The following is a 23,603-nucleotide window of genomic DNA, read 5'->3' as shown; positions in this document are numbered from 1 at the left end:
TGTTGCACCACCCCTGTGGTCATGTGATTGTGATTTGTGACCTTTTTTATGATGGTTGTTAAGTGAATCACTGAGTTTGTTAAGTGAATCATGTGGTTGTTAAGCAAATCACATGGTCATTAAGTGAATTCTGGCAAAAAAGTCCTTTGGGAAAGCTGGATTTGCTTAATGACCACATGACTTATTTAAAGAACACGTGATTCGCTTAACAACAATGGTAATTTGTTTAACAACCATTGTAAAAATGGTCGTAAAATTGGGTCCAGTCACATGGTGACTCGGTTAACGATCGCCCCGCTTAACGACCTATTTTCCAATTCCCATTGTGGTTGATAAGCGAGGACTACTTGTATAACTTAGCTATACAATTTGTACACATAAGCTAGGTTCACACAAAATTTTAAACACAAGACTGGATTAACAAAGAATGATTACTATGTCCATAGAACATGCTATGCCTAAACAAATAAAGCATATGGCCTGGCTCATACAACATGCTAAAGCAATATCTGGTTATTTATAACATGCTGAACTGTACCCCTTGCCCTTTTAGCTTCATCTAGTGTACTGTATTGTACAAACAAAGCCAAAATAAATAAAGGAAGAATAGACAAGGAAAAAAAACATGATGGCAAAATTCTGTTCACTCAAAAGTGTTTCAATTTTTTTCTGCCCCATTTCTAATAGTATTTTTTCATCTGAAGTATGATACATTTATGTGGCTAATTTGGTTGAGTGATTTGTGTATTTGTTTCAGCATAAATTCAAATTCATAGCAAATAGAAAAGCCTAAAAAAGAGTCCTAGTTCAAGTATATTGGTCTTTAATCAATGATCCATACCATGTTAATGTTATTTTGATAGGAAAAACTGGGTGCATGGAAAATGATAATGTTCTGTTTGTAAAATGGCCCTAAACCCCAATGGAAGAATCATTTAGTTTGCAGAAAAGGCTTTCTCCATTATTGGTATATTATTTCATCAGAGCACAACTTTTTTAATCTATTACTTTATGACTATAATCATATTAGAGGGTTTGTCATAAACACTTCCCAGTATTACTCATGATGTTCTCTTGCATTTTGTGCTTATCACTTTCTTTTACTACTCTGAATGTTTATATGCTATTCCTTCATAGATACTTTCTAGATATTAGATTCATACTCCACAAAAATATGTATCTTCAACCCTTGTAATTAGTGCCTAATTCCAATGTTTATCTGTTCCTGGAAATGTTGAGATTATAGGAAGGATCAAGAAGGTTATACACTTATATGCTCAAATCCATCTTTTTGAAGAGAAAGGAGGAAAGTGTACTTTTAGTAGCAGCCTACTTTTGAAATCACAATCTATCAGGAGAAGATTTTTAAAATCTAAAACTCCATGACAATTTATTTTGAACTAATTTTTCACAGAATTTCATATAATGAGATTAAATTTATTTTAATAAAAATCTGGGAGAAAATTTTAGATGTCCCTCCAAATTGTGGATTTGATTTCTCCAGATTTTAGTAGGAATATTAAGGCTGTAGACATATGGTATGTTGCTTTGACTATGGTGTCATTTTCTCTTTGGATTTCTGTTATTTAACCTTCATCCAGTACTTCCTTGGCAAAATTGCTTACCTCCTTCCTCTGATTTGTCCACTCCTGAGTCCTGCATCAGCTACTTGTCCTCACCTTTGAGTCATTTGGGTCCTGTCTATTCCTTACATGTTCCTTCCTTGACTTTTGTTTCTCTTTCTTACTGCCCAAAGGGGTCTTTCTTTCTCCCAGAAAGAAATACAGCAATTTTCCCCTTGCAAATGGAATGTGCAGTCATTTTCCTTTCTATAAATCTTTTTGTATTTTCCAAAAAGTTTAGACTCTGAGCTTCACTGTATTTAAGCCAAGGTACACACCATTGAAACACATGTATTCTGTATGTTTCCATTTCTTACAGTTATCTGTTTCTTCCTCATGTCAGTTTTAAACTGTAAGTTCTGTGGAGATAAAGTCTGTTATATCTGTTCTTTGTAAAGCACAAGATAAATGTGTGATAAATATACACTCAGATAAGGCTAATATAGTAAGGTTTATACAACGTAATAGCTACTTACTATGAACTTAAAACTTTCTCTTTTTAAGTGTCAGGAAATTTTTCAGTGGAAGAAAGGTGTCTTGACTAGAAAGATTTTGGGGATAGATTAAATCTTGATTTACCTTGTTTAGATCAAAGAAATATTTGAAAATCCTCATCTGCTAACTGTGATCAAAATTGAAGAAGCTGGAGATGAAATTGTGAGCAATGCCATTTCATATGCTCTTTATAAAGGTATTTTGTAATTATTGTTTTCTTATTCATTGATTCATCTTATATGCTACACATTTCCAGAAACCCTGAATAGCTTTCAAGAGCTATAATTTATTTAATTATCAGTACTGTATTTAACAAACCACCATGAGTGGAAATTTTTAAAAGTAATTAATTCAGAGCTCACTTATAGAATCATAGAATTTGAATGGGGCATTTAGGCCATGAGCCCATCTCCTATTCAATGCAGGAATCCAGTGTAAAGTACAATATTCCTAATATTGTATGTTACTTGCTTGAACACATCCAGCTTGCCGTTTCTTACATTAGAAAGTTTTTCCTGATGTTCATCTGAAATCCTTCCTCCTTTAGCTTACAAACATTATTCCATGATCTCCAGCCTGCTATAATAGAGAAGATCTCTTGGCATTCTTCTGAATGACAGCCTTTCAGTTGTTATGTTATCTCTCAATTTTCTTAAAACTGAAATGCCTGATTCCTTCACTCTTTATTCTTAATGTTTCATTCCTAAAACCCCAATCTTTTGATTTTCTGAACATAATTCAATTTACTGAGATTCTTTTTAAAGTATGGTCACCAGAAGAGGACACAATATTAGATATGGGATCCGACCAAAGCAGAATAGAGTAGAATGACTAATTTCCATGATTTGGAAATTCTACCACTGTTGATGCAACCTAAAATTGCATTTGTATTTTTTGGAATAATTTCACACTGTTAGGCCCTGATTTCCATAGAAAGTCACTGAGGTGGTTGATATATTGTGGGAAAATCAGGAATGGATCAAATGACCCAGTGAACTAATTCTCATACAGATGGTCCTCATTTAACAACCATTCATTCAGTGACCATTCAAACTTGCGATGGCACTGAAAGAGTGGTAGTTATGATTGCTCCTCGAAGTTTCAGCTAGCGCAGTGCCCTCAAGTCATGTGATCATGATTTGCAATGTTCCCTACTGGCTTCCTACAAGCAAAGCCAAGGGGGAAGCCAGTAGGCAGTTGAAAGTCATGATCATATGAGGTCCTTGCTTAATGACCCGCATAGTCCTCGCCTAATAATGGTACCCGGGAACTGCCATTGCTAAGTGGCACAGTCACACGACATCACACTTTACAACCGGATTAGCAACAGAAATTCCAGTCCCGATTACTGTCATTAAGCGAGGACTACCTGTAATGGTAAATGTAGCCATAAACAGGGTTACACTAATTCTGCCCAATCAACAGAGTTATGAGAACATCTAAATTCAGTCAAGAGTGGAAGAAAAACCAAGCTTCTCCATTACAAAACAAATTGCCTTCAAAACACTGATGGCTGCAGTAGCCAAGCCATGCTTACTGTCACTTACCTGGTGACTAAAGAGAGGGCTTGTGATACTATGAAGCTTTGTCAATACTCTCCTGGTGCCCAGAGTTTGGTACATATATAGCTGCCCAGAGTTTATAGTTTATATAGCCGCCCAGAGCTTGGTACAAGATGGGCAGCTATATAAATGTTTTAAATAAATAGTAAAAATAAATAAATAAAGAGCCACTTCCTGACAAATATTACTGAGGATTCTTGTCTTTCTCAAATGATGATGTTTAACCCAGTTAATATGATTGTGTGCTGCTTCAATCACTGGTAAAGGTTGGACTGGGGTAAAATATTGTGGGTGGAGGGCTGTATTCAATTTGGGACCTATTACAGCTTTAAGATCCAACTTTATGGAGGAATCATAAGGTTAAAAGACAATCTTTTTCTTGGAGAATTCATAAGATTAGATTATGAATTTTTGTTTTGAAGAGGTTGCTACAGAAGTATTATTTACCAAAAAACGCAAGTAGTAATATATTCAGAGCAAAACACCTTTTGGCATCTAAACAGTCAAAATTCTCTTTTTCATAGTTTTAATAGCAGCATTAATTCTTCTTCATAGACAGGTCTAGAGAAAAAAAAGGGGGAGTTCAAACAAGATGAGTAGCTGGAAAAAGAGAACTGAATACTGTACTTCCCAGAGTGTGGTTTTAATATTAACCAGGGTTCCTTCTCCAATTACAGCTTTCAGCAGAAACGAACAAGATAAAGATAACTGGAATGGTCAACTGAAATTGCTTTTGGAATGGAATCAGTTGGATCTAGCCAGTGAAGAGATTTTTACCAATGATCGACGTTGGGAGGTAGGCAATGTGGCTTGAAAAAGCTAAAATTAAAAAGATGTTACAGTTGGCTGATCCCAGTCAAACTCAACTTTCTGACACCCCAATCATAAGAAAATTAGAAAGGTGCACTTTGAATATTATTGCTCGAAGTAAGAAATATAAAGCTTAACAAACCTAACAAATTCTGAAAAAAGGGGTGGCTGTGTAACTGTTGTATTTGTGCATGTGTGGAATGTTTTAATGGGAAATTCCTTTATTAAATTAACAAAGGAAAATCTCTAATATAAAAAAGGAGTTTATTGGAAAAGGGGAAATACAGGAAAACAAGGGAAGATAACAATCACATACACAGAACTCCTAAAAAAAATCAGAATAGCTAGTTTCTTACTACATCCTTGAATAGGAAGTCTTGGGGATGTGTTCAGAATTCACTGCACAGAGTATAGTTGGAAAGATATCATCTGGGCCTCATAGATGAGTCCTCCTTGTTCTTCCCTTTTCCTCTGAGTACTCAGTTTTATCAACTGTACAGGATAATTGAAATCCAGCCTCTCTTAGGAGACTCAGCTTAGCCCAATCAAGAATAATATTCTGGGAAGAATTATGGACTAAATCTATAAAATTTATATCAACTTATAACTTTTTCTTCTTTTTTTATTATAAAACCAATAATAACAAAAACATAAAATAATTCAATCAAACAACCAAAATAGGACACATATAAACTTAACCTCTATGTGCACCCATTACCCGTGGGACTTATAACCCTTCTTGTCTTTTTACTTTTTATTATCATAAATTTTTATTATTACTAATTCTTAATAAGCCCTCTTCTCCAAAAGGATGATATATATATTGATCTGGTTTTACTCCCTTCCCTTTAATAAAAACATATTCCAGAAATTCACCCCATATAACACCAAAATCATTCCTTTTCGCCAGTCTCTTTTTATATTTTAGTTCACATGTCAATTTATCATTAATAGCAATATTCCATATTTCTTTAAACCAATCTTCAGGCTCATATTCAAAATCCACTTTCCAATTTTTAACTATTATTAATCTTAAGGCAGTAACAAAAATTATTATCATCTCTTTCTTTTGCCAGTCTAATTTCATATTTCCAAAATTTAACAGTAATGCAATTCTTGGATTTATTTGCAAATTAATAGATAATATTTCATTAATCTCAACAAAGCCCTTTTCCTATATTTTTTTTAACTTTTCACATTCCCACCATAAATGCAGATAAGTCCCAATTTCTTTTTTACACCTCCAACAATTTTTTGAATTACTTCTATTATAATAGCTTAAAGTTACTGGGGTCATATACCAACTTATAACTTAAAGGAAAATTGGTACAAAATGTTCTACAGATGTTATACAACTCCATCAATAATATCTAACATAGACAAATCATATAGTAGTAAATGTTGGAAATGCCATGAAACAGAAGGAACATTTTACAAGAAGATACATAAGGACAATGCAGAAAAGTTTGGAATTTAAATCTGAAATGAAACCACAACTTTTTTTATTAGGTATAATCTCAGGGGAAAAAAATCAACAAGAAATGTCATAATTTAATGAATTATAGGCTTACAGTAGTGAGAATAAATTTTGCTCAATGCTGGAAAAAAAAAAGATATCATTCCAATATCTCATTGGGAACTTAAACTTGGAGAATATGCAGCAGTGGGAAAACTCACAGTATATATACACAATAGAAGTTTAAACAAGAATGATTCCCATACATACAATACATCATGCAGCATGACAAATATAATCACTTATAGTCTGGCTTCTTAAGGCCCTTAAATGTCTACAGTATTATAAATTAGCAGATGTACAAAAAGAGGAAAGTTAGAAACCCAATAGTTCTTTTTTCTTTATCTTTTTTTTTAAAGGTATTTTAATTCTTATTAAATCTGGTTTTTATCTGTTTTTTCCTTTTATTAACATGTTAACTTATTAAGTAACTATACAATGGAGATTCATCATTAAGTAATCAGCTCAAGATCAAAACTGTTGTTATATAACAAATACTTTATGGATCTGCAGCACTTTCTTTTTTTTAATGTTATATTCAGCTTTGGATGAAAAAAATCAATAATTTTTTATTTGTAATACCAACATCCTAAATTGTAATTAGTATTGGTAGAATATTTCTTTCTTTTTTTTTATTTCCAACACTCTAAATTATCTAAACAGTAAAATGTCAATAGTTTTTAATTAATATTGTATAACTATCATTGTATTGAAACAATACAATGTATTAAGAATTACAATATAATAAAAAGAAAAAAAGAATAACATTCCATCCCTGAGGTCCTGGGTTTAGACAGAAAACTGGAAATTAAAGGTTTCTATCAGTACCTTCATTGATAGAAACCTTTAATTTCCAATTTGCTATCTAAACCCAGGACCTCAGGGATGGAATATTGTTCTTTTTTCTTTTTATTATATTGTTGTAATTATAACAGAATATAACTAGATTGTATAAAAGAATTTACATGGGAAAGAATTGGGGAGGGGGAAACAGAAACTGAATTCCATTTATTCAGGCTTTGTAGCATTAGGTCAATTTATCAGATGCTCCACTGAGCACTGCTGTACCATACCAAAACTAGGATCTTGCCACAAGACAAGACATTTAACAATGAGCACTGAAACAGATTAATGGGTTCACTGTCACTTTTTCTTCCAAAAAGAGGTAGAATAACAAAATGGGAGAGGTCATAGGTTAATTGAGAAAGAAAACTTGACATACTATATTGATGCTGCATAATAAGAACAGCATCATCATTCATTCATTCATTCATTCATTCATTCATTCATTCATTCATTCATTCATTCATTTCAATTTATATAGCTGCCCATCTCATTTGCATGGCTCTGGGCGGCTTACAAGTTAAAAAGAGCAAAAAAAGAACTATATAAATAACAAAACAATAGATCAGAAACATAAAAACACAGAAGAGTGCCAACAAAAGCTTACAAACAATGAAGCCATCTTGCAGTCTCCCCACATCCCAGATCTGATGCCACAGCCATGTCTTCAAAGATTTCCTAAAGGCCAAGAAGGTTGGGGCCAATCTCACCTCAGGGGGGATGATATTCCAGAGGGCAGGCATGACGGGTGAAAAGGCTCTCCTCTTGAGTCCCATCAGATGGAATTCCTTCGTAGATAGGACCCACAACATGCCCCTTCTGCCAGATCTGATGGAACAGGAAAATATAACCAGGGAGAGGCAGTCCCTCAAATAACCTGACCCTATGCCATGTAGTGCTTTATAGGTCATAGCCCGCACCTTGAATTGAACCCAGAAGCAAACTGGCAACCAATGCAGCTCACAGAGCAGAGGTGTAACATGCACTGATCTTGGGGCACACATAGCTGCACCACCATGTTTTGCACCAGCTGTAACATCTGGATGCTCTTCAAGGGCATCCCCATGTAGAGCACATTACAGTAATCCATCTGGGAGGTGACCAGGCCATGAATGGCAGAGAGTAGAGCCTCCTGATCCAGGTATGGGTGCGACTGACACACAACCTGAAGTTGCACAAAGGATTTCCTGGTCACAACTGCCACCTGCTCCTTGAGCAGGAGTTGTGAGTCCAGAAGGATGTCCAGATTGCACACAGGGTCTGTTTGGGGCACTGCCACTCCATCCAGCACCAAAGATGGTAAATTCCCAAATCCCAGAGGCCTCAAAACCCAAAGCCTGTTGTTCCCCGTCCAGCCCCTATAGCCTCCAAACACCAAAACAGAACCTCAGTTTCCCAGGGAGATGTACAGCTGGGTTTCATCAGAGTACTGATGGTACCTCACTCCATGGTAATAAATTACCTCACCTAGCAGCTTCATGTAAATGTTAAACAGGAGTGGAGAGAGAACTGAACCCCGTGGGACTCCCACATAACAGGGGCCAAGGGTGGGACCTCTTGCTCCCGATCAACACTGACTGGAACCAGCTGCAGAGGAAGGAAGAGAACCAGTACAATACAGTGCTGTCCACCCCAATCCCCGCAGCCAGTCCAGAAGGATATCATGGTTGATGGTATTGAATGCTGCCAAGAGGTCAAGCAGAGCAAGGATAGATGCACTAGCCCCATCCTGTTTCTGCCAGAAATCATCCAAAAGCACAGCCAAGGCTGTTTCCCATGTCCAGGTCTGAAACCCACCTGAAAGGGGTCCAGATAATCCACTTCATCCAAGATTCTTTGAAGCTGTTGTACAACCACCTTATCCAATAATATCTCTTCAACATTTTTTGAAACTCCATATGAAAGCTTTGATATGTGTATAAGTGATATAAAGCTGTCAAAACGCCTGATCTATCAATTGGTATTTTCTACTCAGTAAGGGTACCATAAAAATAAGTTGCAGTTGGCACAGCTGGAATTAGGCTGCTGTTCCCAAGATGTCTCTCCCTCCCCCCCCCCCAAATTTGGTAAATATTTTGTTGTTTCTTGTTTGTTGCCAGTCTGCTGATCTTCAGGATGTCATGTTTACAGCCCTGGTAAAGGACAGACCAAAATTTGTTCGTCTCTTTCTTGAAAATGGGCTAAATCTAAGGAAGTTCCTCACTCATGAAGTTTTAACAGAACTCTATACAAACAACTTCAGCAATCTGGTGTTTAAAAACCTACAAATTGCTAAGAACTCCTACAATGATGCTCTTCTTACTTTTGTGTGGAAGATGGTAGAGGATTTCAGAAAGGGCATAAAAAAAGAAGACAAAAATGCCAAAGATGACATAGAGATACAGCTGCTGGTATGTCAAGTACAGGTTTAACTTTTCAACTGAAATTGTATACCCATCTGTCTCAAATTGAATCCACAGAACTCAGTGGGACTTACTTCTGAGTAGATTTTTCCATGTAAAACAAAACAGGCATTAAGACTGAATTCCTATATTTTGTTAATTTTTGATTTTTTGTTGTAATTATGTCCTTTCAGGATGGATCTCTTATTACGAGGCATCCCTTGCAAGCTCTCTTTATTTGGGCTGTCCTTCAAAACAAAAAGGAACTATCCAGCGTAATTTGGGAGCAGGTATTTCATACTTCTGGCATCACTAACAATGATTAGATTTCACAATCAGATAGAAAATATACCCCTAGGCTAGATTCCTGTAGATAAAAATATTGAAGTCAGTAGGAATTACTTCTACATAGACATTAAAACCCCAAAGACCCTCCAAAGGATGCTGCCAAATTACAAGGAAAATGATGAAATTTATTGGGAATAATAGTAATAATAATTTATTAAACTTATATGCAGCCCAACTCCCAGAAACTCTAAATGGTTTATGAATTGTTTAAAACATTGAAAAGAAGAAAAACAACACAAGACAAAAAGAAGGGTAAAGATGGCAGGATGACAAAACCACATGGAAACAAAGGAAGACCACCCACATAATCTAAAGGGGGCTTCAGTCACCCTCACCAAAGGCCTGGGCGAAGAGCTATGTTTTCAAGGCTCTTCAAAGCACCAGGAGGGTGGGGGCCTTTCAGATCTCGGGGCGAACTTCATTGCAGAGTAAACATATAAAGTGAAATAGATCCTTCCATTCAAAAAAATCCAAGGAATATGAGACTTTCCTGCAGTTGTATTACTAAACTGGTTTAGAAAATGCTTCCGGGGTTTAAATATAAATTTAAACATAAACTAAATCAAATCTAGTTTTTGCCCTGGCTTTTCCCAGCACATACTTCAAAGGCCAAATGCAATTCTTGGCTGTATTGAAAGGAAGATGTTAAAAAAGGAATGATAAAACAAAAATAGGTGAATTTAAAATGTTGGTTTAGGTGAAACCCCAGAAGCATTTTCTGAACCAGTTTAGTAATACAGCTGCAGGAAAGTCTCATATTCCTTGGATTTTTTTGAATGGAAGGATCTATTTCAAGAGGGTCATGTTCAGTAGATTGTTTAGAAAACGCACAGGAAAAATTCTCATCATTTTCAATCATTTTATTGTGCAAGTTAAAGCTTTCATTTGTTTAGAAGATTTTGCAGGATAAAGCAAGGCTACTTGACCACAAGTTTACTGAAATATGGCTCCAGGGAATAGAATCCTTCTAAACTACATAGCTGCATTGCTGTTTGGGAATATTAACTTCATTACCATATTAGAATGTCACAAATGGTGATTTGACAATTCTCTTTGCAGACAAGAGGCTGTACCTTGGCAGCACTAGGGGCCAGCAAGCTCCTGAAAAGCTTGGCTAAGGTAAAGAATGATATTAATGCTGCTGGAGAATCAGAAGAGCTGGCAAATGAGTACGAAACAAGAGCTGTGGGTAAGGTCTAATATAAGAAGTTCAGCTATAAATTAAGAGATTAAATAAATGAGAAAAATTGATTCAAGCTTACATTTTAAAATTATCTTTGAATTTAGTACATTTGTAAAACAGTGGATTACAATTTTTAACTCAAGTTTTTAAATATGGATTTTAACATATTCACCAATAGGACATATTCCAAAGGTTCCAAACTAATAACTGGCATAGAAACAAGGCTGCAAGCAAGCTACAGTTTGCAGTAAGGGAAGAAAGACTAGACTCAGAGGAAAGACTGAAGGATAGCTCATCATATTTAAGTGCAGTCCACTTAAGTATGCTGAGAAAGTGAGACATATTAAATACAGTTTTTGCTCAAGTGTATCATTGCTTCATGTATAATTCCCAGGACTAAAAACTATTCTTCAAAGCTAAAAGCAGAAAATTCAGATAGTATATTAGCTTCAGTGATGGAGTTGTTGAAGAGCTGTTGGCTGTTGGAGTGTTGTACCATTATACAAAAATAAAGGAAATAGACTTGACCCTATAAAATGTAGGTATATTAGTTTATTAAACACAATAAATAAACTTTATGCTAGATTTTTATATCTAAAATTAATCGATTGGGTACAAAATGAAAATATCGTTGCTGAAGAACAGGCTGGATTTAGAGAGGAGCAATCAACATTAGATCATTGTTTGGTTCTTTGCTATTTGGCAGAAAATATTCTGCACCCTCTAGTGGCTCTCCCGTTGCAACCTTTGTTGATTTTAAGTCAGCTTTTGATATAATACCAAGGGAGAACCTGTGGGATAGTCTGAGACATTCCTCTATTGATAAAAGGCTGCTTGTGCTTATTCAGTCATTTTATTCAAACACCTCCTTGAAAATTAGATGTACCCTTTGGGGACATTTATCTAAACAGTCCCAACTTACAGAGGTATAAGACAAGGTTGCATATTAACTCCATTACTTTTCAATTTATATCTAAATCCAATAATTCAAAGTGCTTGCTGTTTCAATCATCCACCCATTTTGGCTGATTGTGCGATTCCAGCACTACTGTATGCTGATGATGTAGTTATTATGTCTACTTCACAGATGGGAATGAGAAAAGCACTTAGGGCACTAGCTTTATTTTGTACAGAACAAAAACTATCAATAAATTATCAGAAAACCAAAGTCTTAGTTTTTGCCTGACACTGTCATAAAATTGACACATGGCAAATAAATGGGACTCAGATTGAACAGATGCGCACCTGTAAATATCTTGGAGTGCAATTCCATGCTTCCTTATCTTGGAATGCTCACCAGGCAAGTGTGGCACAGTGTGCATCTATAGTTACTGTAAGATTTTACCATTCAAAAGGAGCCCATTATATCCCTGCAGCTTGCAAGGTCTTTCAAGCTAAGCCTCAGGTTCTTTATGGCTCCTTTGCAAAGCTTAATATTATTGAAACCATTCAAAATAAATTTATTAGAACCATGTTGATGGTTCCAAAAAGTATCAAAAATTCTATCTTACATGTAGAAACAGGTATAATTTCATTGGATGCTAGATTGTGGTTTCTCCTTCTTACCTTCTGGCTAAAGTTAATTCTACTTCCTATAGGTTTGGTTCCATGAGTATTTAGAGATTGTTTTAAATCATAATGGCTTAAAAAAGCCCTAGAAAAAATTCAATTGCTGGGCTTCTCTATGGAAAGTCTGTGCTCATTAGGTTTTGATAATGCTAAAACTGCCTTTAAACAACAAATTTGGAGTATAGATCTCCAAACAAATTTAAATAAGGTGTTACACCTCAGTATTTATCATTTTCTTCCAAAAGTTCCAGCCTCTTATTTATCATCCATTACAATTTTGAAATTTTGTAAGGCCTTCACCATAGCCAGGTTGGATAGTTTGCCCTCAGCAGTTCTTTTTGGACATTTTAAGGATACTCCTATGCACCTTCAGTTATGTCTGTGTAGTGATGACTCAATAGAAATTCTAAGCCATATGCTACTATACTGTTCCCTATATAAGGATTCTATACAGACTCTTATACAGGCAGAGGAACTAGAGATCAAATTGCCAACATTCGCTGGATCATGGAGAAAGCACGAGAGTTCCAGAAAAACATCTACTTCTGCTTCATTGACTATGCAAAAGCCTTTGATTGTGTGGATCACAACAAACTGTGGCAAATTCTTAAAGAGAAATTGGTACCAGACCACCTTACCTGTCTCCTGAGAAATCTGTATGCGGGCCAAGAAGCAACAGTTAGAACCGGTCACGGAACAACCAATTGGATCAAAATAGGGAAAGGAGTACGACAAGGCTGTATACTGTCACCCTGCTTATTTAACCTATATGCAGAGTACATCATGAGAAATGCCAGGCTGGAAGAATCACAAGCCGGAATTAAGATTGCAGGAAGAAACATCAGTAACCTCAGATATGCAAACGATACCACCCTAATGGCAGAAAGTGAAGAAGAACTCAAGAGCCTCTTGATGAGGGTGAAAGAGGAGAGTGCAAAAGCTGGCTTGAAACTCAACATTAAAAAAACAAAGATCATGGCATCCGGACCCATCAATTCCTGGCAAATAGAAGGGGTAGACATGGAAGCAGTAACAGACTTCATTTATTTGGGCTCCAAGATCACCGCAGACGGAGACTGCAGCCATGAAATTAAAAGACGCTTGCTCCTTGGGAGGAAAGCTATGGCAAACCTTTTAAGCGTCACAGATTCACCACCCCTTAATTAAATAAAAGTACTTGAATGAAACACCACAAATGTATTTATTGTTGGTAGCCATGATTGAACAGTCTTTAATATATTGTGTTAACTATAATGTGGTTTGTGTTAAACCATAATATGGCTTAGCATGTTGTAGGAACAGAACCAAAACTCTCTTATTATTAGGCCTATGAGTGACCTAGACTTAAAAGTAATGATCAAGATTTGAAATTGGCAGAAAGGTTATGCTTTTGGCATAACAAAGATTAATGTCTATTAAGGTATTTTGATGCTTCAAGAAGCAAATAAATTATATTGTTGAAGTTTGGTGTTGATTATATATTTGTATGCTTATTTATTTGTGTTTGTGTATTGATACATATAAAAGTAAAATTAAACTAAATGCCAATGTGACCCAGACATGAGGAACTGACATGTAGTTGAGAAGAATTTTATTAGTTTCCCCCTATTTTTCTAAGCTAGGTGAGATTGCAAAGGGCCAGTCTTCTTTTTCTTCTTTCCCCCCTTCCCCTTTTGTGTGAAATGCAAGAAGATATTTGTCATGCTCAGGCATGGCAAGGTTTCACTCTGTGTTCTCAACATTTCTGAGTCAGAGGTGAACAATTAAGGATTGCCTTCAAACTGAACAGTGGCAGCTTCTGTAGGTTGATCAGCATACGGTTATCCTTTCAGCGTGAGTATAGTCATTTAAAGGGGCCTCTTCTGGACATAAGACCTAGTTGTCCTACTGCGGCAATGCTGTTAGAGGTGCTTGGATCTGAACCTTTTGCATGCAAGGTAAGGGTTCTGCTACTGAATTCTGATTGTTTGTCTTTCTGTGTGATAGACTATTTGTCCCAATTAATGGTAGCAAATCTCAAGCTGTGTTCTTATTTGGAGCTTTGGAGACTGAACTTGGGACCATCTGCAGGCAAAACAGTTGCCCTAGAACTGAGTTTTGATCTTTTCTCCAGGACCAGGGCATGGTTATAAACAGTGGCCAGTGAAGCCCATGGTAGCAGACCATGCAGATTGCCAGCCTCTCCACACCACTGTGGCCTTGGGATAAGGATTGATAACCACAACTGGTTTAGGAGCCATGAAAATTTACCATACAGAATTTAACAGGCAGAATTTAAAAAACAAGAATAACTTTTTAACTACTATGCATTTTAATTGCTCTAGAGTTGTTCACGGAATGTTACAGCAGTGATGAAGATCTGGCAGAACAGCTTCTTATTTATTCCTGTGAAGCATGGGGTGGAAACAGTTGTCTAGAACTTGCTGTAGAAGCTAAGGACCAACAATTCATTGCTCAGCCAGGAGTCCAGGTAAAATAGCAGAAATAAGGACATATAACCTACTTACATGTTTTATTTGCTGAAACAGAATAGGCTGCAATCCTATATCCATTAATCTTGCAGTTAAGGCTGCTGAAATGAGTGAGACTTAACTTCTGAATATGTACCTCTAGGATTGCATGGTAAGTGTCATATACCTTGGTCATGTTATCTGTTAATCTTAATTTCATTCAGAGAAAATGTTTGTATCAAAAAGAGCCCTTTGATTGTAGAAAAATTGGTTTCGGCTAGAGTAATTAGGAATTCAGAAACTTGTCATTTCCCTTTCTTCCACATATAATTTTCTCAGTCCAAACCATCTTCCCCAATTTAAATGCAGGGAAGCCATGTGCTTGAAAACGCTGCATGTCTGAGATTTGGAACTGTTGTTGGAAAACAACAATCAGGGAACAGGTTAAGTGAAGTACCCATTATATCTCCCCATTTCTGCTCAATGTCACAAAAAATAGCTTTTTCAAATGGTTTACTGTCATCTGCAGAAAATGTGCAACATTAATATCTCATTATTGAAATGGAATTAGTCAATAAAATAAGCTTTACATCTAATAAAACACATCCATAATTATTTGGAAAGTATTGTGAAACATTTTTGTTTAAGAGTTATAGAATATAAATGCTGGAAGGGACCTTGGAATTATCTAGTCCAACCTCCTACCCTGATCGTCAATCCACTACTAGAGCCTGTCCAACAGAGAGCTTCTGTTTAAATACCACAGCAGAGGAGAGTCTACCACCTCCTGTCCATTCCATTATCTAACAGTCAGGAAATTCTTCCCAATGTCTAACTAAAATGTACTTCCTTGCAACTTAAAACTTCTTATTTTATCTTTTGGAATAACACTGAAAACATCTACTTCATGAAATGTTCAATTGCCAGAAAACAGCTATTCTGTTTCCCGGCAGTCTTCTTTTCTCCCAGCTGAATATATTCAATGTCTCTAGCTAATTCTTATAACTTTTTTCTTCAGGCCCCTTATCATTTTGGTTGCTGTCTTCTGGTCACACTCAGACCTTCCAGGTCCAGGTCCTTCCTAAGATGCAATACCTAGGGCTGGATGCAATATTATTAGGTGCTGCTTGAGAAATACAGAATAAAAAGGAACAATGCCTTGTCAATCCAGTGTCAGGATGCAGTGTAGGATTCCATTCGTTTATTTTGTAGCTACGTCACACTGATGGGCTCATAGTTGTGATCCACCAAGATACCCAGATCCTTTCTGCATGCACTGCTACCGATATTCATGCCTTTGATTTTTCCTACCTCATATATAATTTGGAGGGTCATATTTTCTATTCTCTCATTCAAGTAATTTATTAACATGATGAACAGCACAATTGGTTTTAACCCTATGTTAGCAACCCAGAATCACAGTATGGATGGCTATATAAATTGATTAAATAGATAAATTTTAAAAATGACAGTTATTTCCTAAGTTGCCTCAAGTTTTCTTTTAATTAAATCATATACTTCCAGTTTCTTATTTTTGTGAAATTCCCAACCTTCTCGTACTTAGGATTTCTGTCTACGAGATCTAGCTACCCATCCTGTAAGAATGTGGAAATTGGTTCTTCTGAAATCCATTTCACGTGAATGACTATGCTTCAATTTTCCTTTCTATATTTTCTTAAATCCCAATATGATGAGGCCCCTTATCATTTTGGTTGCTGTCTTCTGGTCACACTCAGACCTTCCAGGTCCAGGTCCTTCCTAAGATGCAATACCTAGGACTGGATGCAATATTATTAGGTGTTTCTAATAGAAATTAGGAAATTTCTCTCAAAATTTCCAGTCTTTTACCTCTTCATCCACCTCTTCCCTACTGCCTAGTGTCTGATGTAGGAGCATATTTCTTAGTGCCTTCATAAAAATAGATATTCAATAACAAAGCAAGAGGGGAGAAATCTGGACTTACTCTTTTCCTGTATTTAAGTTAAACATTCAGTAGGTTACTTAATATTGCATAGTCTCTTAAGAATAGTTTACTTTTGTGTACATCAACCCAAATATATCTCTGCAGCCCCTCCAGAAGACCAGCCCCTTCCATGGAAGTGACAGAACTATAGGGAAATATAATATGTTCTGAAATCCATGGCACAGCTGAATCTGAAGTTCAGAGCTGCTAGACCATCTCATTCTTTTGAATCCTGTAAATTCTTGAATTTAATCCTTGGCCTTTTATTAAGACCATATATACTTTGTTACTTGTCTGTGTCAGTTGTTTAATACTTGAATTTAATCCTTGGCCTTTTATTAAGACCATATATACTTTGTTACTTGTCTGTGTCAGTTGTTTAATACTTTATTCTCAATAAAAACTGGAATAATTTGAAATAGAAAATTTAGTCTTGGTAGAATACTCATTTTAACTACGGCAATTCTTCCTTTTTTTTTTTGGTGCTTTTGAGTCAGTGTTGACTGCTGGCAACTGCTTGGACTAGTCCCTGCTATTTTCTTGGCAAGGTTTTTTGGAAAAGGTTTGCCTCCTTCCTAGAGCTGAGAGAGAGTGACTGTCCCAAGGTGGCTGGTTTTGTGAGTGAGGCAGGACTAGGACTCCTGATTTCCCAGGTTCTATCCTGGTGCCTTAGCCAGTTTGGTGTAATGGTTAAGGCATCCGGCTAGACACCAGGAGACTGAGAGTTCTAGTCCTGCCTCAATCACGAAGCCAGCTGGGTAACCATGGGCCAGTCATTTTCTTTCAGCTCTAGGAAGAAGGCAATGGCAAACCATTTCCAAAAATCCTTGCCAAAAAAACTGCAAAGACTAGTCCAGGACAAATTTAGTTTCTTCCATCTAGAAACATCTGTTATTACAAGTTCATAAATAATTATTCAGAAATATATTTTGTTGTTTTTATTTAAAAATTCCTAAATATTTGACCTTTTTAGCAGTGATATTAAACTCTGTTAGTTCGTATACAAATTGCTTTTCATTCTCTATCAAATTCCATGTCAGCATTTAAGTTTTCTCTTTATTGATTCGATAGTCTGACACAGAACCATAGTGTCATATATGTTCCATCAACTCTGTTAAAGAGACTCTAGGCTGAGCAATTGTTAGTACAGTATCATAAGCAAATAACTTCAATGTATGTTCTTGTGCAGCTAATTATTCAAAATATTCTGTTTTCTTGCCATATTTGAATTGCCAACAATTCTAATGCTCAATTCATTTCCATATATCTCTTAGGACAGGGTCAGAAATTTCTTCTTCAGACTCTAAAGCTTGTTGCAGCTGCTATTTGTCCAGGGGTCCAGAAAAATCATCAATGAGAAAATTATGAAATCTATTCTGAAGCTTCAAGGAAAAAGAGCTCTTGTTAACAGGACTGATTCCTTTTATTACATTTTTTCATGTCTCTATCCCCTCTCCTGGTTTTCTTCTATTTTCTGGGAGGCTTCTTGGGATTGCTTGTCAAGAACTGCAGGCTTCTTCTGCAGTTGCTTCCAGTATCTAATTCAAGAATTCCTCAGTTTTCCTGATAACCCAGACATTTAGAGTTTCTTAATTGCTTCATCTCTAGTCTCTATGTTTTCTCTTCCAGGAAGGCAATCAGTTTTCACTTGTAGCATGTGTGGGGGAATGTGTCTTAACTCAGTTGAAGACGGCATGTTGAATTCCTCTATGATGCAGTTAAGAAACTCAAAATGTCCAGAAGTGCATTGCAAAAGACTGAAGTGATGAGAACATACATGAAAGAGACAGAAACAAACAACTGGCGATCTTCCTCCATTGGAGAAGAGGAAGAAGAAACTGAAATGCAAACTGCAGCTTTTAAATAATTCCAAAGTGGACTTTAATTGTATCAAGCACATATTTAAAGAACTTAAACAGGGTTTGAAGCTAGAATGGGACGAGTCCTTTATTGAAATGTTACCTATTGCATCACATATGAATGATCAAATCTAGGGAATTAATATAGAGGGAGAAAATTACTTATTGAATTTAAGGAATTTAAATAGCCTATTCAATAATAATTATGGCCTTGCTTGTAAAAAAAAAAAAAGAAAGGATATGAAAAGATGAAACAAGGCTAACTTAGTATTTTAGGCTATATAACAGCAAGAAAGAGGATGACATTTCTAAAACCAATATATCTGTTTCAAACTCTTCCAATAAATATTTTTGATATACTATGGCAAAATTTTTTTATTATTTTGTTTTAAATTAATGTACAATAGAATTAAAAGAAATGTTTTATATTTGCTGCAGTATAAAGGATGATGGAGCAATTTAAAGCAAGTTAAACAACAAAATAAAAGGTGCCATGGTTTTTTTCGTGTAAAAATTCAATATTACACATTTTTAAAAAGTTTGGATAGACATCTAACTTTGAAAAATTAATGTTACTTTTTTCACAGAATCTAATCTAAAATATATTAGATTTTATTTGAAATAGTTTATGGTGAATCTACCACAGGACTAATAGAAACCATAAGGTGATAATACTTGGCAGTCTTTTTGACAGCATGAGGGATTTCTGTATAGGTTATAATGCATCATAAACATACAGTAGCATCAAACCCTAATAAGAATCTAACATATATCTTCTAAATATTCAGTGATTTGCTGACAAGACTATAAATTGAAAGGAACATTCTTTCGCCTCTGGTGTGAATGAGAAGAATATTTTTGGAAGAAGTTGTTTAATGAAATGTTGAATATAACTAAATAGAAGATTGAATTCTCTCCAAAGTTAGACTTCCTATAGATATTTGATAGGACATTGCAAAGTAAAACTTTCTAAGTTTCTACTTCTAGCAGCCAAATTAGTTATTGCTAATAATAGAAATAGTAGAAAATAATAATAATAATAATAATAATAATACCACCCCCCCAGTGAGGCACTACCTTGACGTGGTTGTGGGGCTTGTGTGCTCCAAGGAGGATGAGAGCTATGCAAGAGGTTCAACCATACTGGACAGGTCTCATCAGAGGAGCCAGATGAAGAATGCCTCTCCCATAAACAATACGGTGAGACGTAATTTACAGAAACCCATATCAGATTGATCATCGACCAAGTCAACAAGGGCTACGCTAGGTATTCTAGTTCCTGGACATCTGGTGACAAGGGGGCCACAGGACTCAGGACTGTTGGCTGAGCGACCAGGGCCAGCAGCTGCAGAATTACTGGAACAATACCTTTAACACCAGCAAACAACATCTGTCTATCCCAGATCCTTGGGAAGGACTCAATAGGTGGATAAAAATGCCAAATCCAGTCTAAACATCTGGCTGACTGTGCGACCAACCATAATAGAAATATCTATACAAGATGATAAGGCATTGAAGACACACAGGTTACAAACTGTCACCATCAATTACTTTAGAAGATGTTATTTATTAATTCAACATTGGTTTATTGTATTTTAATCAGTATTTTAAACTATTTATTTTTGTTTTTATTGTAAACTGCCTGGAGTCACTCATTGAGTGAGATGGGCAGTGATTAAATTTGAAATATAAATAAATAAATATAAAAAATAAGATCCCATCTGCAGCTATGCTTGAGAACGTTTCTGGTAAAATCCATTGTATGACAAAACAATTACTCTATGAATCATTGTTCTACAAGGAATGGTGGGATTTGTCAGATTCAGCTGGCACAGCACGGCTAGGAACTTGCCCAGCTCTGCGTAGTCAGTTTCACCGCTTGAGGGCTAACAAGGAAAGGGGAAGTGAGAACTGATTAATGGGCCAGCTGGCGCCACTTAACTAAACTGCAAGTGGATACTTTGTGTCAATGCCAAATTGCTGCAGGAGCTGTAGAAAAAGGGGAGAGCAGCGGATTAGAGGTAAAGCAATCAGCGGAGAGCAGCGGATTAGAGGTAAAGCAATCAGCGCATGATTGGGGAACTCCTGGCTTTGCGAGCAACAGAAAGACCCAACGACTACAACAACAACGCCATCAATAGAAAGCAATCAAGAACACAAGAGTTGGACTGAATCTGCCATTTGAGTGAAGGGGGGGATTACTCCGGGTAATCTGTAACCAAGCAATGGGCTAAACATGGGAACGGGGGAACTATAAATTGTATTGTAACATGTCCCAAGCCAGTCTTTGCTTTGTCTGTAATTACGTACGTTACGCTTGAGTAAACTTCTTTGCTGAACACACATGTCACGAGAGTTTCTCTGAGTCAAACGGGGTAACCCTTACAGGATTTACACTATGTAATGTTTTGATTTAAAAAAATTTTTTTAAACTTGTAGCTCATGTAGTTCTTGTTCTCTTCAGAGAGGAGATAAATAATGGCACATCCTCTGCAAATTGTGAGAACAGTTCTCTCTTCCATGTTCCTCAGATGAACAGAAGAAGACAAAATCTTCCCCATTCATCTCCCTCACCAAACTCCTGTTCACTTGCTAAATGGGTCTCTTCTCTAGAAATTGTTCCCTGAAGCTGCTTTGAAGAAAGCATTACTTCTTCTAAGACTGTGCCTTCTATTACACATGTATGCATTTTCTAAACCAGAAAAAAATGTTGAGAATCGTTTTATGAGCAAATCTTTGCAGGTTTAATTGATTAATTGAAATGTATATAAATCAACTTGGGTTTAAAAAATTAAGTTACAATCTCTGTATCCCTCCATCTGGCGTTGGATGGATAGTGATTTGACTTCTTGCTCCTTGCACTTGTTCAGGGCCGATGTCTATTGTTTGTGCCAAGGAAAAAGTTCCCATTATAAGATCAATCTTTCCCCTTCACTATTCCTGCAATTTATAATTTTAAAACCGTGCAAGTATAAATGGTATATTGTCTATTTGGCTCTGAAGTCTGTTTAATTTCAGTAGTAGAATTCTAGTGGAGCTATTCAGATCATTGTATAAATACCGTTGTACTACTGAAGGATTAGGGCATTTGACTGGATATGAAATGATCTCATATTTCTGTCTTTCAGAATTTTCTTTCCAAACAATGGTATGGGGAAATTTCCAGAGACACCAAGAACTGGAAGATCATTCTGTGCCTTTTTCTTTTCCCTTTAATAGGGTGTAGCTTCATTTCCTTCAGGTAAAAAAATGCCTTTTACAGTATTATGAAGTACTTTTTGTATATGTGAGTGAATGTGATTGTGAAAGTTTTTGATTTCAGGCTTTTTGCCCTTAAAGAAAGGAGACAGATGCAGTTGCTTAGAAAATGAGTTTTCTTGAAAAATTTATTTATTTATTAGATTAATATCTGCCTTTCATTCAGGAACTTGGATGAATTCCTTTCAAATATATAATTTATTTATTAGTATTGTTTTTATTGTATTTTAATTGGTTTTTATTCTTATTTTTATTGTAAACTGCCCAGAGTTACTCTCTGAGTGAGATGGGCAGTGACTAAATTTGAAATATAAACAAACAAACAAACAAATGCTGAGACAGAATGACTGCCCCAAAGTCTCCCAGTGAGTTTCTGCTGCTGAGGGAAGACTAGAACCTGGGTCTCTCCATTCCTTGTCCAGCACCTTAAACACTATACCACATTGGCTTTCATAATAATTAATATTTATATGGGGACGCGGTGGCGCAGTGGCTTAATGACACCGAAAGTTGCCGGCCAGAAATGGCTGACGCTTCGGCGGTTCGAGTCCAGCCTTCGCGTTAAACAGGGTGAGCTCCTGTTTCCTCCCCAGTTCCTGTCAACCCAACAGTTCGAAAACTTACGTGAGTAGATAAATGGGGACTCTCACTCCGGTGGGAGGAAAAATGCTGGTGGCGCCTTGCAAAAAAGGAGTTGGGAGCAGTTGCCGGTAAGCACGAAAAACCGTGCGCGCCCGAAAAGGGCGCGAAGCAACGGAAACCCCGCCTCCTGCGCTCGCCAGCTGGGCTCTGCTCTAGGAAGGAGGCTCTGGCAAACCACTTCCGAAAACAGTTGCCTTGAAAACTGCAAGGACTCGTCCAAGCAGTCACTGCAGGGTCAGCAATGACTGAGCGCAGACAAAAAAAAAAAAAATATTTATATAAATTTGGTGTAGAGAATTGAGTGCCCTGTAGATGATTACAGCTTTTATAAAGCATTGCCTGAATAGTGTTCAAGTAGTTTGAAACTAAGCTATATCTGCTTTAGCCATTGGCCTCCTAGTTGATAGATCAGTTAAGTATAATTTGATAATATATGCATGGGCTAGAGCATGCTTACTTGAGTGGTTAAGTTTAAATGTTTAAATGTGTTTCAAACCTGTCTCTCCAACTTAATTCTTTTAGGAATAATTAATTTATTGTACACTATTTGCTTCCCTTGCTCAGGAAAAAGCCAATAGAAAGGAGAAAAAAGCTGTTCTTCTATTATGCGTGGTTCTTCACTTCACCATTTGTGGTCTTCTCTTGGACTGTCATCTTCTACATTGCCTTTCTCCTCCTTTTTGCCTATGTCCTGCTCATGGATTTCCAAAAAGAGCCCACCATGCTGGAACTGATTCTCTATGTGCTAGTTTTCATCCTGCTTTGTGATGAAGTGAGACAAGTAGGGAGTGCTTAGAAATCAAACATGTTTTATTTGCAGGAAGATTATTCCAATTGCAAGGAAGTTCTCGAAGTTCAAATCTAATGGCTTTTTTCCCCTATTGCATCTTGATTTTCACACTGGTTCCAATAAATTATTTGAAATGCTGTCTAGATCCTTAGGACATAGACTCCATGTGTAGATTAATTAATAACTTTAGTGAGGCTGTGATTTTCCACAGTTTCCATAGTTTCCTAGTCCATAAACTTACCCAGCTTTTGTGCTGTGTTTTGGACTGAGAATCACAGTTCTAGTTACTATTAAACTGGTAAAACCAGAGTA

The 23,603-nt window shown here is 36.4% G+C and overlaps 1 protein-coding gene across 2 annotated transcripts in view; it reads left to right on the top strand.

The window, feature by feature from the left end:
• The window catches only part of TRPM8 (transient receptor potential cation channel subfamily M member 8), an 87,303-nt gene that overhangs the window by 31,612 nt on the left and 32,088 nt on the right, over positions 1 to 23,603 (top strand). Inside the window, exons 9-16 of one of the 2 annotated variants that reach the window (XM_088132837.1) lie at positions 2,211 to 2,313; positions 4,357 to 4,475; positions 8,948 to 9,238; positions 9,424 to 9,519; positions 10,637 to 10,766; positions 14,654 to 14,799; positions 21,730 to 21,842; positions 23,066 to 23,273. In XM_088132837.1, the coding sequence (XP_087988963.1) occupies positions 2,211 to 2,313; positions 4,357 to 4,475; positions 8,948 to 9,238; positions 9,424 to 9,519; positions 10,637 to 10,766; positions 14,654 to 14,799; positions 21,730 to 21,842; positions 23,066 to 23,273 (1,206 nt within the window). Of the gene's footprint in view, positions 1 to 2,210; positions 2,314 to 4,356; positions 4,476 to 8,947; positions 9,239 to 9,423; positions 9,520 to 10,636; positions 10,767 to 14,653; positions 14,800 to 21,729; positions 21,843 to 23,065; positions 23,283 to 23,603 lie in introns of both variants that reach the window. The other variant, XM_088132834.1, reaches the window with a different exon arrangement.

The sequence above is a fragment of the Python bivittatus genome, unplaced genomic scaffold, assembly GCF_059951505.1.
Source record: "Python bivittatus isolate LINGU-HERP-01145 unplaced genomic scaffold, Pbiv_v1 ctg000020_np1212, whole genome shotgun sequence".
In the NCBI taxonomy this organism is placed as follows: Eukaryota; Metazoa; Chordata; class Lepidosauria; order Squamata; family Pythonidae; genus Python; species Python bivittatus.
Note: the sequence above shows the minus strand (reverse complement) of the source record. Positions and strands in the feature narration are given on the sequence as shown.